This window comes from Hermetia illucens, chromosome 7, assembly GCF_905115235.1.
Source record: "Hermetia illucens chromosome 7, iHerIll2.2.curated.20191125, whole genome shotgun sequence".
Lineage (NCBI taxonomy): Eukaryota > Metazoa > Arthropoda > Insecta > Diptera > Stratiomyidae > Hermetia > Hermetia illucens.
The window spans coordinates 5,574,567-5,589,071 of NC_051855.1; the positions used below are offsets into that span (position 1 = coordinate 5,574,567).

Here is a 14,505-nt window from a genome sequence, read left to right on the forward strand (position 1 = left end):
TTTAGTTTTTCCTTTACTCAGATTAACCCGATATCCGTATGTTCTTCTTGTTGGATATTCACTTTGTATTTAAGGATTAAAGTCATCTCATGAACATTTCAGATGGAAGATAATTCATTAATTCCTGCTTATCAAAAGAGGATTATATCAAACTTAAACAGCTTCGTGATATTTAAGCATTCACCATCGAAATATATGGTGAACTTATCAAAAATCGTCCAGTTAACAAAAGCTATTTATTGGCCAGTATCAAAATTATATCAAAATCGAGAAAAAAAGATGGATTATCACTTTATGTTCTACATCTAACACATCGTTCAATAAGTCCCGGGACTAACTATGAAAACAACATTTTATCGGCAAAATTCTTTATTATTTATCAACATAATCTCCTTCAAGGGTTATACAATGATTCCAACGCTTCTCTAACTTTTCAATGCCATGTTTGTAGAACGATTTGTCTTTTGACTCAAAATGAGCCTCAGTAGCAGCGATCACCTCCTCATTTGAGCCAAATCTTTTTCCCTGAGGCATCTTTTTGAGATCCGCAAAGAGCCAGCAGTCGCTGGGGGCCAGATCCGGCGAGTACGGAGGATGAGGAAGCAGTTGGAAGCCTAATTCGTTGAATTTGGTCGTCGTTTTGATTGGCTTGTGGCATGGTGCGTTGTCTTGATGAAATATGACTTTCTTCTTCTTCATGTGTGGGCGTTTTTTTCGCTATTTTGCCCTTCAAACGATCCAATAACACCATGTATTAGTCGCTATTGACGGTTTTTCCTTTTTCGAGGTAGTCAATGAAAATTATACCATTCGCATCCCAGAATACGGACGCCATCACTTTGTCGGCCGACTGTTGTGTTTTTGGACGCTTCGGGCGGCTTTTACCGGTCGTACGCCATTCAGCTGACTGCCGACTTGACTCCGGAGTGAAATAGTGAATCCATGTTTCGTCCACTGTCACATATCGATGCAAAAAATCCTGTTTATTGCGAGTAAACAGTGCCAAACAGCTCTCCGAATCATTGATACGTTGTTGCTTTTGTTCCATTGTGAGCAAACGCGGCAGCCATTTGGAAAAAACCTTTTTCATAGCCAATTTTTGGTGGAAAATAGTAAATGCACTACCAGTTGATATGTTCACCATCTTAGCTATCTCGTGCACTTTCATTTTGCGGTCACCCATCACGATTTTCAATACTTGCTTGGTGTTTTTGGGAGTTACTCCCTCATTTGGCCGACCCGAACGTTCCGCATCATTTGTATCAACACGATCGCGTTTCACGTCGAAAACCACCGACAAATGGTTGTTTTCGACAACGGATAACGTTTTTCAAGCCATTGCTGAGCTTGAACAGTGTCTTTTCCCATTAGAAAACAATGTTTTATCAACACGAAACTCGTTTTGATCCATTTTTTCACGATTGCAAAGGTAGCGTCACTTTAACCACTAAAGCTTTTTTGGTTATGTTTCGAATTACATCAAATTTTGATACATCTTATCTGAAGGTTGTTACTTCTGAACCTTGATATATAAATGGCATTATTAGCCCCATTTCTACGCTAGTCCCGGGACTTATTGAACGATGTGTTAACTTCGGCGCTATTTTCCTTTCCATTCGTTTCGCTCTTATCTTCTTCATCATCAAATTTCCAACAGAATAAGGAGAAATATCCGTTGCACAAGAACTTTATTTAGATTAAACTAAGCAATCAATCATCAATCAAGCAATGGATATCAGGTTCACACGTAAAAAATAGAAGGTTATAAAAGATACAAAAACAAGCAGAAGAAAAAACGTTTCAGTTTCATATGTAATAAGAATATCCAAGAGTGGAAATAAATTGAAAGAAAATCAAAGACTTCTCTAAAGTGAAAAATTAAATCCAATTTACAGTAAGAAGACAAAAATTTCACTGTCTATATTTGGCTGAAAATTTACTAATCAATATACATATTTATTTTAAAGGGATATATAAAAAGAATCTAAATTGTATATCAAGTTACAAACAAATCAAGAGAATACTAACAACAAGAAGAATTTAAATGTCATATGATCAAATGAATCACAGTAATAAAAGATAAATCCTGTTTTTTATTTATCCCTCGCTATCATTTGATATGCCTCACTAGCAGTCTATACATACAACCCCTTTCCTTGCTTTTAAAGGTTTTGTGTCTAACATCATCATCATCAACGGCGCAACAACCGGTATCCGGTCTAGGCCTGCCTTTATAAAGAACTCCAGACATCCCGGTTTTATGCCGAGATCCACCAATTCGATATCCCTAAAAGCTGTCTGGCGTCCTGACTTACATCATCGTTCCATCTTAGGCAGGGTCTGCCTCGTCTTCTTTTTCTACCATAGATATTGCCCTTATAGACTTTCCGGGCTGGGTCATCTTCATCCATACGGATTAAGTGACCCGCCCACCGTAACCTATTGAGCCGGATTTTATCCACAACCGGACGGTCATGGTATCGCTCATAGATTTCGTCCTTGTGTAGGCTACGGAATCGTCCATCCTCATGTAGGGGGCCAAAAATTCTTCGGAAGATTCTTCTCTAGAACGCGGCCAAGATTTCGCAATTCTTCTTGCTAAGACCCCAAGTCTCCGAGGAATACATGAGGACTGGCAAGATCATTGTCTTGTACAGTAAGAGCTTTGACCCTATGGTGAGACGTTTCGAGCGGAACAGTCTTTGTAAGCTGAAATAGGCTTTGTTGGCTGACAACAACCGTGCGCGGATTTCATCATCGTAGCTTTTATCGGTTGTGATTTTCGACCCTAGATAGGAGAAATTATCAACGGTCTCAAAGTTTCTTCTCCGTGTTTGACCAGTGTGGTTTGATGTTGTTGGTTGATTCATCTTCGGGGCTGACCGCATCCGCCGCTGGACGTTTTCCAGGTCGGTCATCGTCCACGGCAATCTTCCAAATGCATAAGCCAGTGAAAGGTTAGCGAATACATTCAAAGCGCTTACTTTATTCTTCCCCGGGAGATGCGATTTCAGCACCAGCTTTACACGTCGCAGGAATTCGAACAGCAGAGCATCCTTCAGATCAGCAACTCGAGCATGGGTTCCTTGCAGAATTCCTAGGTACTTGTAGAAGTCTGTCTCAGTCATAGCTTCGATGTGGAGGTCACCAATGCTATGTGCGGCATGGGGCTCGTGATAACCTTTGCGGATAGCTTTGATTCGACACTTGTCTAATCCAAAATCCATCCGAATATTACGGCTGAATATTGAGAATTTCGCAAAACGGAGCTTAATTTGTGATCACCACGTCTGGTGGAGGATCTGAGCTTTAAAATGGTACATTGGTTGGGGGGTCTGGATGCCGGAAAAATTTCCGAAATTTCGACGAATCGTTGGAAAACCTTTAAACGCTTATATCTCTGTTAATATTGAGAATTTCGCAAAAAGGAGTGTTGTAGAAACAGATCATCGAACAGTTTTCGCTCCGCGGCAAAACGCTCATGATAGATACACGACACCCGCACAATGGTCCATGCTCAAGTCAGCGACCTTCATCATGCTCCACAAAACTTGCTAATCATATCGACTGTTCCTGCAATAATATAAGAAACAAAACGCAGATGGAAGTTCATCGCGGTCAAGGCGACTGAATTACAACCAAGAATTTTTGTTGAATATGCAGTTTAGCTTTTGCAAAGAATTATAATTTGTTGATTAAGCATTTAAAGTGAGAAATAATTTTGTATATAAATCAGAAAGAAATGAATAAAGTAGGCTAGTCATAATCAATCCGTGGTATTTTCCGCTACCGGTTTTTACTAGCCCCATTACCCGTCCCAAGGATCGGCCTTAAACAAATATCCCAAGGATTTTTGCTATACTCCGATACCACACAATACTAGCCAGCTAAGTGTAACTGCACGTCGCCCTAACTGGCCTACGCCAGCTATACTTATACTTTTTATGAGCACTCCGTTGTCAGCACATTGTCGATGACCCAGTAGCCTTCATGCAGATAAAATTCAAATTCCTCGCTCCATGACTTCACATCCAGTGTCAGCCAATCATCGCGTTTTCTTTCCTGTCTTGTCAGAATTCAATTTTTAAACTATTAGAATTAATTATTGAGCCTTCTGAATTGGTTTTTTGCAACGAATATGGTAATTGGGCAGGTGAAACTACTATTTCGGCGTCAAAAAACATACAGTCATTTTCTAACACGGTCTATTCACGATAGCAACTCCCGCAACCAAATTGCAGATGGAGCAATGAAAGGGATCCCACAATTCGAACTCTTATAGTTTTTCCTTGGCTATGAAATTTTCCTACGTGATTTTTAAGATAGTTTAAGCGAAAAGAAAATTAAATCTTTAAATGTTCCCTCTAGGGATCCTAGAGTGACGAATTTCCCTTGCGGTATCGATAACCAGTTGAGGAATTATTCTAGCCACAAACCAGTACTTATTTTAGACAACAACCCATAATGCATAATTTTGCAATTTTTACTATTCTCGCCATTTTTTATGTGGGAGTCAAATTGCATGGATTGAGTTTATTAAACTTTCTGCATTTAATATCCGGAGATGAATATCTGTCGAAAGGTTTGTCTGCAACCGCTTGAAATTGATTTTTGCAACATCATCGAAACATTTCTATTACTCACCGGCCAACGGTCATTCAACGTTGGCAATGCCGTACGTATCAAAAAAATAATCGTCACGCAAGTAAAATGGCGTTTTGCTAGCTCACGTTTCATATCGGTCCGGTGTTTTTCACATCATATTTTGAGTAATTTACGATAGCCAAAACGCGATTACAATTAAAATTGAAAAGCTTAGGGTATTTGCCGTTGATTAAGTTTGTGCTATCAATCTCGGCTAGTGATTTTCAAAGGATTTCGTGAGTATAAAAGTAGGTCGTTATCGATATCGGTTTGTTGCTGCAAGCGAGTTGTTTGTATGCGATTTTTCAATTACTGTTAAGTGTAATGTTTTCGGATGAAGTCTGTAACTCGCATGGGTCCCTCCGGGGCTATGAGTCGGAGACACCTGTAAAGAATCGATTGGGAATGTCTTAAAAAGTGATTGAAAGTGGTGCACAGTCAACTGTCACTTTGGATAGGAGAAAGCGAGTTGAATTCCCGGACGAGACGACGCTTGACCGCTGAGTCGTTCTTCTGTCATACGCAGAAGGCATTCACCTGATTTACGGTCAGCACGTCTGCCTCAAATCCCATTGACATCGGACAAATATAGCAACCAAAAGTCATGTTCTGACTGCTTGCGAAGATCTTGCCGGTGATCCCTTGTCATGCTCTAGGGCAGCGTTCAGTTGTTTGCGCGATGACCGTCGGGTCAACGGGACCGCTGGGATTACCAGTCACCCGTCTGCCAATATAAAATTAGCTTCCTCTCCGGAATATGCAGCATCATTGCTTCTTCGCCGAATTCATTCCCAGCCAGGCTTCTAAGAGGATCGTTTCGTTCTTTTCTTTACTTCGCAGGAGGCGGTGCGACTTTGGGGGTGCGGAGTGCGTCCTACAACTTTAAAACGTTGAGCCCGAAAATCTCTAGGATAACAGGTGACACAGTGAGCTAGCGAGATGATAGTGACGGTGAAGAACTTACAACATCACACGTTCACGGTGGAGATCGACCCAACGAAAACGGTAGAACCTTGTGCTTCCCAGGCATAACGAATGAATTTTAGTGTGAATTTCCGTTTGATTGCAGATCAAGGACCTAAAACAGAAGATCGAGGATGAACGAGGACATGATTATCCTGTGGAGAATCAGAAACTCATCTACGCAGGTAAGTTATGCGGCTGTGGAGGCGGAGGGGTGACAATGGCACATACTCTGCGATCGTTCACACAAGCGTGAGATGCCCAATCATAGACGTATCTATTCCTTTCCGGCAGGTATGGTCCTGAGCGATGATCGGACGATAGAGTCATATAATATTGATGAGAAAAAGTTCATTGTGGTGATGGTGAAAATTGTGAAAACCCCACAACCAGCGCCCGGTTCAGGTTCCACTAGTGATAAGACAGCGACTAGCCAATCCACAACAGCTACAACGACATCACAGGCCGCGGCGACCGAGTCGAAAACGGGACCTAAAACGTAATGATCCATTTCCGCCCAATCTCTATCCTTTTCTAATTTGATCCCAATAACCACCCCATAGGGATGGAGACACAAAAACCACAACCCGCCCTGAAACAACGACCTCGTCGAGGACACAGCCTGCATCAAGTACATCGACAACGACAACGGCCGGTAGCGGTACCAGTACCAGTGCACAGGCAGCCGCTGAATCAGCTTTAATAATGGGTCCTGAATATGATAAAATCGTTGAAAATATTATGGAGATGGGATACTGTCGGGAGGTTGTGGAAGAAGCTCTTCGGGCAAGCTATAATAATCCAGATCGAGCTGTGGAATACTTACTTAGCGGAATACCTGAGACGAATGTAGCAGACACGGAATTGGACACATCGGGACGAACGACAGGTGGAACTGGTGGAAGTACTGGCGATGATAGTAGTTCAGAAAGGCGTAGTGGCGATGGTTCCGAGGATCCATTGGCATTCCTTAGAAATCAACCGCAATTTCAGCAGATGCGCACATTAATCCAAGAAAATCCTGAATTTCTAAATGCTGTACTTCAACAGGTTCGTGGTCTTTAGACTGTGGCCCTTGGAAAAGGGAAGACAATGGGTAGCCATTTGCCCGTTTCATCGTTTGTTTTTTTCTTGTAAATTCCAGATTGGACAGACAAATCCTGCCTTGCTACAACTAATCTCGGATAATCAGGATTCATTTTTGAATATGCTTAATGAACCGCGTGGTGATGCAGCGCCAGCATCTCGGCCCGAAAGTGGTGGTGGCGGCGGGGGTGGTAATGTGGCTGCTGCAACTGGTATGCCTGGTTCGGGTAATGTAGGGGCTGGATCAGAAGGTGATACAGTTAGTGCTGCAATTACTTTAACGCCACAAGACCGAGATGCTATAGATAGGGTAAGTATTTGCTTGTAATGTTCGGTTTGTCTGCGTTTGGTATAGTGTTCTGATGGAGAGGCAAGCGTGGGGATCTTGCTTTTCTCTTTGTCTGGCGAACTTTTCGAATATAAAAAAGCGCCCAATGATAAAGGAAGGGACGCAAGAAAGGAGCCACAACAAATCATCGAAACATCCTAAGGACCATTATCAATTCTACAATTTGCGCAAGGGAAATGAGAATACAATCCCAAATAATGGCATCAGGACGAGGGGGTTAAAGAATATTCAAGAAAGTGCTAATATTAAATCGGGAAAGAAAAAAGTAACAGCTACAAAACCTAGCAAACATTCGAACGGAAGGAAGACTCTTCGTGTCGGACGGGTTCCTCTTTGCCTTCTGTAGCTACATTGCTACCGAAGCGGGATCGTCTTTGCCCTGGATGAAGATGGCGACATTCCCCAAAAGCCTGAATTGGAAAATTGCCACCACAGATATCAAGAAGACTAGGTCCGAAAGTGCTTTCTCGACGTATATCGATGTTCATAAATCAGGTTTTAACCTTAGCTGACCTGGGCCTTATCATCATCAACGCCGCAAAAACCGGTGCCCGGTCTAGTGCTGCCTTAGTAAGGAACTCCAGACACTTTCGACACACTCGGCTTTCCGCCGAGCTCCTCCAATTCCTAATCCCTAAAAGCTGTCTGGCGTCCTGATCTACGACATCGCTCCGTCAGGCAGGGTTTGCATCGTCTTCTTTTCCAACCGGGCTTGATCATCTTCATCCATACGGATTAGGTGACCCGCCTACCGCAACCTGTTGAGTCGGATTGACCTGAGCCTAGACAGTTATTTGTGAGGATTTAAGTTGGTCCTAAATATCTATCAATTCAATAACCCGACTGCATTAGTTGAAGAGCAACTGACTCCTTTTTTAGAAAAGAATATCTTGCCTGTAATCCAAGGTTTTCGTTGTCCAATTAGTACAAATTTTCACTGAAGAGTTGGAAAAACAATACATAACCAACTGCCTGCTGAAGGAGACAAGGTGGGGTAAACCTGAGTCAGCTGAGAAATTGAGCAAGGTAAAGCACTCAGAGGAATAAACCATGGTGGGAATGAGCTGGAGACCGGATAGATGGCTAGAATATTTCGAGCAGATTACAAATGAGGAATTCGCTCATCCTTCACTTCCACAAGCATTGTCGACATTACGAGCAATTCCACCTGGCTACATCGTCGGCAAAGCTTCTTGCGAGCTCGGGGGTCGTACCCCTTAGTTGCGGCAGAGGTGTTAGATAGGCCTCGCATGTACTGGTATGAATGCTGAGCCGGCACTCATAAACCAGTCCGCTGTGTCAGCCACGGCGGGGCTCTGTGGTCACAAAATCAATTCGTGTCCGAAGAGGACCGTTAGATTATGCCCACACGGCAGGTACTCACGTGAAACCTCCAGGACCTTCATGTCAGCGCCACTAAAATCGAGGAAACAATAAAAACAAATGAAATTAGGGAAAGCAACAAGACCTGACGACATCACTTCTGGGACCTTGAAAGTTAAGAGCTAGGACCCAACACTGGCTCAGCGAATTCTTCTTCAATCGGGTTATTGGGGAAGGTAGGACAAAATCAAGAAAGTACTACAGTTTCAATATGGGAAAAAAAGAAGTCCAGCAGAATGTTCAAATTATCTTCCGATCCGGTTACTATCCCATACTAAGAACATTTTCGAAGGCATTCTTGATGACCGTATCCGCGAAATCGGTCAAATAATCGTAAATTAAGCCGGGTTTGTCAAGAGCTGCGGAACTATTGACGCAATGGACGCTGCGCGGTTAGTCATGGGGAAACACTGTGGAAAATATCGCCCTCTTTACATTGCATTTCTGGATCGGGAGAAAACGTTGACCGTGTGCCACACGAACTCGTCTGGTAAGTTCTACGACAAGACTTAGTACAAGAAGAGCCCTTGCGCTGGATTAAATTGCTCTACCACGATCCGAAAAGTGAAGTTCCAAGTGGCGGGTGACCGGATCCTGGCTCGTCAATTTGATGTGCAGGCATTTTCCTGAGCTACGCTGCCAAAAGGTTTTTTTTCGGGTTTATCATGAAGCTGCTTCATGTGATTGCATCTGAAGTTCTTATTGTTTACACCAGCAGAAGTTCTATTCTAAGAATATGGTGGAAGGGACAGTTGAAGCTTTGAGGGAAGAGTACAGGAAAAACCTTGAAAATAAGCATATACACAATTTGTTAAACGATTTAGAAGCGAAATTGGAAGAAATTGATTTTCGCTTTTGTTCGGTTATTAGTATTTCGTATGACCGCCTTTCGCCCTAATCACTTTTGCAACTCGTGCGGGCATCGATTGGTATAAATTTGCAATAAAGTCGTTCGGAATTTCACTAAGCCATATCTTTTCTAAAGTTTTTCCTAGATTTGCTTTGTTCCTTATCGATCATTGTTCCAGTCGCCGCTTTATGAACGCCAAGCTCCTCTTTCCAAGATGGTACCTGTGAATAAGAGTCGTATTGAGGATAAAACAGATAAAAAATTTCATTTGCTTACAGTACGAGCTCTATGACACGGAGCCGGATCGTCCTGAAACGTGACTTCATCAAAGTGCTCATGCAGTGCCGCTACCGTCTGAAAAACGCAATCTTTTATAACTTTTTTGTACTTTTCTGCGTTGACAGCGCCGCTTAGAAACGAACAACTACCATTACTGAGGGAGAATGACGTGCAGTTCGTACAACACAATGGGAGTCAAATACGTCTCCTTTTCTTCTTCGCACTGTCAGATCTCAGCAAATTGAATTTCAATTCATCAGAGAACACAACTCATCTCCAATCGTCCACAGCCCAGTCACGTAGTTCCAATGCCCAATTCAGCCTTTTTTGAGCATAGCCTTTGTCAAAATCGGCATTTTGCTTGTCTTCAAGGTCTGAGTCCTAATTTATTCAACCGCCGCCGCACCGTTCTCACATTAACTGACACATTTCCCCCTTTCAGCAATTCAGTACGTAATTGAGGAGCAGTTGCAAAGCTATCTCGCAAGAATGTTCGCTCTAATGACCGCCTGACTCTGGGAGTAATCAACTGTTTCCTCCCGCTCCCTTTTTTTCCTCGCAGACTGTCATCTCTGGCATAATTTTTTTTAAAAAATCTAATACTTGCCTCAGAACAATTGATTTTTCTCCCTATATCTCGATTACTATCACCCCGTAGGCAGTTTTCGCAAAGATTCAACGAAAGTAGAAGCACAATTTTTTGACAGACGCACAAAGCATTGGGAGAACTGAATCTAGTTTTCGTCATGTCTTCCGATTCTCAGATCCCCATACATCTGTTTGGTAAAAGATATGATGCTATCTTGAAACGGAGAGAAAACTGGGACGAACCAGAAGAATGTGCGTCAGGATATACTGATGTCTTCTACACCGATGGCTCAAAAACAGGAAATGGTTCTGCAGCAAGAGTCTACCTCTTGAATTAAAACGAGAAATGGGCTTTTCCTTTGGGACAATACACAAAGGTCTTTCAGGCTGAATTTTATGTCATCCTAAGGGCTGCAACCTGGATGATTGACGAGCGGTTGAAGAGCAGGCGCATCGCAATCTGTAGCGATAGACAAGCTGCATTGAGGGCGTTGAGTAGTACTTTGATCACTTCAAAAACCGTTCAGGAATCTAGAAACCGATTGACCTCTGTTTCTAGATTCAATACGGTGGATTTACTCTGGGTACCTGGTCATTGTGGTGTAGAGGGAAATGAAATCTCGGATGCCTCAGCCAAATAGGCTTCAACTTTCCCCATGCCCGGACTGGAATTGGGGTGTCGGTAGCATTGGCTGATGCTGCTATCGAAAACTGGGAACAAGCTTCCCATGATGACAGGTGGCGAAGCCTTAATGCTGCTAGACAGACCAAACTCTTCCTGTCAGAACCAAACAAACAATCTGCAATGTTTGTTCTGTCGAAAAGCAGCAGGCAGACTTGCAGAAGTATTGTGGGCATTCTGACTGGCCATAATTCACTAGCTGGGCATATGTTCAGAATAGGAATGAGGAAGCGGAATCAATGGAACATTTTCTATGTGAGTGCCCCGCATACGGACGGATCAGACATCAGATTTTTGGTGCTGATGTGCTCCAACTGCAGCGGATAGCATCATATCCACTAACGGAAATTCTGCGATACATAAACGAATCCGGGATATTCGGTTAGACGGAGGAATCGAGTACAATGAACCACTAAGGGCTGAGTGCTCAGAGGCTTTGTCTCTCCTCCACATCAAACGCAGACACAATCTGTTAATCCGACGTCCGGTTAAGAGGGAGTCTACTGTAATTGTGATTGTGTTGATATCAAAGCCTCAAAGGCTCACGTCCGAAATGAGGTCATTCGCGACCGATAAGACGTTTCATTCATCGTAGGAAAAATTGGGGCGCATTCAAGATGATGATCGTGCAATTCGCGCTGATGACAACTCGTTTGCTAAGATTTATCTGAACAGCCAAGTTGGTAGGAAGCAACTCAAATGGTGAGCAAAAATAGCGTGTATGAATGCTATGATTGCTAGGTGAACACAGAGCATGGTGCTGGTATTACTGGATGGGGTCGAAATTTGATCAAAAAATCAATTCATGTCTGATGAATTATATCCAATCAGCAAGGTCTACCGCTGTGAACGTACAAGGACAGGAACAATTAAAGCTTTCTTTTATAGGACTCGGATAAAAGCTGTTTATTGGGAATTTGGTTTGATAGCAATCCTTGGCACCATGCTGTTCACCTAGAAAATTTGACTTTCGTGTTGTTGTGATCATTCGAAGAGGGCATAAGGGGTGCAGAATTTACACTACTACTGAATATATTTCATCAATGATGAATGGGTGGGTCGTGTGTAGCTGACTACTTTTTCCTCCCCAACTTAGATTAGTCTTGAAAACTCAATTTTTTTTTATTCTTATCAAATTTTATCTTTCTTTGTCTCTCGTTACAGCTTAAAGCTCTTGGCTTTCCCGAGCATTTAGTACTGCAAGCATATTTTGCCTGCGAAAAAAACGAAAATTTAGCCGCAAATTTTTTGTTGTCTCATCCATTTGACGAATAAAATCAAAAGAATAGTGAATAGAGTTACGCGACAGCAGAACTTAAAAAAAAAAAATGAAATTAAACAAAAAAATGATTTTTAGATATTACAAAAATCAAAGAAAAATGAAAAATTGCCGAGTCTAATGCAAATATTGAGTAAAGCAGCAAAAGCAAACAATATATGTATATATAATATCATATGATCCAAAAAACAGCCTTGAGAATACCAGTTGCAGTCGTCGTGGAAATTTAATGCCCGCGTCAACCCCTGTTTTCCTTATATATCTCCTTGTTCTGTTTCTCGAAGGAAAAACCATTTGATTGTATTCCTTTAATTTTCCCCCAAGTCACAGCTATTCATATTCGTCATATTGCGCTGTCCTTCATTCGCTACTGCTGTCCATATAGTTTTACAATGTTATATTCACCTTTCCTTCCTATTGTCCCCTCCTTTCCTACATTATTCCTTCTAGTTAACATTATTTTTTTATATATAATATAAAAGCATACGAAAAGGGTGATTTCTCGTGAACTGATTTGTGTTTGAATTGAAGAAAAAAAATAAAATAAAAATGGAATTTAATATATTTGTTTCAAGAAAGAAGGAATTTTGAATTCTTGTATCTGTTAATGCCACCCTACATGGAGCGAAGTTTGTAAAAGAAATTAAAAAAACAAAAAAAAAAATACGGAATGAAATCTTTCAGTTTTATTTTACTATTCTACAGGTCATACAAATTTTCTGATGATTGGAAATCTTTGGTCAAATTGAGCAGTGAATGTATCAATTAAGGACAATTGGAAAAAAAACCCAATATCACAGGACGCTTCTTTTCATTTTTTTGCGTAATAAAAACGTGTCATTCAGCCAAATTATCGTTGCATCGCCTCCCCTGAAACATTCTCAGGGATAGTATTACCTTCGACTTTCACGCCGTTAACCTCCTGTTGTGCAATATTCGGCCCCTGATCAGCGCTATGAACTCGATTTTTACGTATCAAGCGACGACTCCTTGAAAATGAGCCGGTTCCTTGTTTGGCACGTGCTGATGAAGTAGCTACACTTGGTGCTGACCTCGGTCGACGCAGGAAGCCCCGAACCTGCAAAATTAACCCCTCTATTTACTGTGCGCAATAACTCGTTAAAAAAATCCTAACTAACCTGACTCATACTGGTTAACCTGCGAATTCGACTCCGACTATCATTCTGGTTTTTTCCCGACTCAATGTCGAAACTTATCCGATTTTTCAGGTGCTGAAGGTCGATTTCAATACGATGGCGTAGCCAGTCTATTCCTGAGTATAACTCAGTGTAGTCATTGTGGCCGCAACATTGCAGCAGGATATGAGATTGATAGAAGTTTGCTAACGTTTCAAGTGGGAAGCGCTCATAGAAGTCTAATATGTCCGGATGCTCACATAGGTCTGTCTTGTTTGCCAGGACCAAGATAGATTTTCCCTGAATGAAGCGGTGCTTTATGACGTTCGAAAGGACATCATATGATTCGTTTATTGCAACCTCGTCGGCCAAATCTACAACGTAGATGATAGCATGCGCCTAAAATGAAAAAATATCGTCAAAATCATATTAATGTGCGGTAGAGCTTATCGCACACGAAAGGGTACTATACAACCTTTGGATAGTAGTGATGCCAAATGTTCCGTATGCCCTCATTTCCTCCGATTTCCGTAAAAGTGACCGCGAAATTTTCAATCTTTCGAGCGAACAAACGCAATCCATTGGTTGGGAACATGTCCGTCCTCTTTTTATCAGACAAAACATGACAGATTTCTGTTTTACCACTTCCATTCAAGCCCAGAACTAGAATATTGATATTCTCCCTGTGAAAAGGACACAATTTCAAAATAATTTACAAACTCTGGATGCTATGGTTCTTACAGCATCTCTGTCTGGCCTAATCGGGGTAGACAACAGGAACAACATCGCCACATACTTTGAAACGAACTCTCTTCTAAAAACTGGTATCCCTGGGTTTTGCTATTATGAATTATACACTTTTTTCGTCCTTTAATGCGTTAGTTATCTCGCGGCTACTCGTCAAAATGCGTCGGGTATATTGAGAAGGAATTATATGAGTATCCTTCGTTTGTTTGCGCCCAAGCAATAATACGTTGCTAAGGCAACATTTCTGGGAAACAAGTCCACATGAGGTCAATGGGAAACTTCCGAATATATTATACAGCGGTGCTTAGTCCCATTTCAGGTTAGTGAACCCATGGTCCACTTCGTTGAACAATGCTTTAAGAAAAAATTGAAAAGGACTTCGGTGAGATTTCGGAATGTAAGAATGTGAGCCAGGGTTCAGACTAGCGATTTGAGAATCTCTCAATTCTACCTAAAGCAAGTAAGGTCAAAACGAGCCAACTCCGCTACCGAACGGGACAAAGACCTCCCTCCTTGTTG

The 14,505-nt window shown here is 41.8% G+C and overlaps 2 protein-coding genes across 3 annotated transcripts; one reads left to right on the forward strand and one right to left on the reverse strand.

Annotated features, from left to right (window-relative positions):
• The first annotated feature begins 4,687 nt into the window (after positions 1-4,687).
• LOC119660809 (UV excision repair protein RAD23 homolog A) lies at positions 4,688-12,663 on the forward strand. Of its 2 annotated transcripts, none has more exons than XM_038069649.1 (7): positions 4,688-4,892; positions 5,485-5,649; positions 5,714-5,792; positions 5,902-6,106; positions 6,171-6,657; positions 6,752-7,003; positions 11,989-12,663. In XM_038069649.1, the coding sequence occupies exons 2-7, from the start codon at positions 5,584-5,586 to the stop codon at positions 12,097-12,099; spliced, it is 1,200 nt and encodes a 399-aa protein (XP_037925577.1). In that variant the 5' UTR covers positions 4,688-4,892; positions 5,485-5,583; the 3' UTR covers positions 12,100-12,663. The 2 variants fall into 2 exon arrangements, with proteins under 2 accessions (XP_037925577.1, XP_037925578.1); XM_038069650.1 differs by having other exon boundaries at positions 4,688-4,880.
• Positions 12,664-12,774: 111 nt separating this feature from the next.
• Positions 12,775-14,210, reverse strand: LOC119660810 (ADP-ribosylation factor-like protein 3). The gene is made up of 4 exons (XM_038069651.1): positions 13,981-14,210; positions 13,715-13,922; positions 13,243-13,638; positions 12,775-13,181 (listed from the first exon to the last, which is right to left on the reverse strand). The coding sequence occupies exons 1-4, from the start codon at positions 14,031-14,033 to the stop codon at positions 12,954-12,956; spliced, it is 885 nt and encodes a 294-aa protein (XP_037925579.1). The 5' UTR covers positions 14,034-14,210; the 3' UTR covers positions 12,775-12,953.
• Positions 14,211-14,505: the final 295 nt, after the last annotated feature.

Excerpts from the sequence above, each read along its gene's own strand:
- LOC119660809 (XM_038069649.1), top strand. The coding sequence starts at position 5,584 with ATGATAGTGACGGTGAAGAACTTACAACATCACACGTTCACGGTGGAG. Across the intron at positions 5,793-5,901 it reads TCAGAAACTCATCTACGCAG|GTATGGTCCTGAGCGATGAT; the intron begins GTAAGTTATGCG and ends CCTTTCCGGCAG. Across the intron at positions 6,658-6,751 it reads TAAATGCTGTACTTCAACAG|ATTGGACAGACAAATCCTGC; the intron begins GTTCGTGGTCTT and ends TGTAAATTCCAG.
- LOC119660810 (XM_038069651.1), bottom strand. The coding sequence starts at position 14,033 with ATGTGGCGATGTTGTTCCTGTTGTCTACCCCGATTAGGCCAGACAGAG. Across the intron at positions 13,639-13,714 it reads GGCATCACTACTATCCAAAG|GCGCATGCTATCATCTACGT; the intron begins GTTGTATAGTAC and ends TTTTCATTTTAG. Across the intron at positions 13,182-13,242 it reads GGTTAACCAGTATGAGTCAG|GTTCGGGGCTTCCTGCGTCG; the intron begins GTTAGTTAGGAT and ends TTAATTTTGCAG.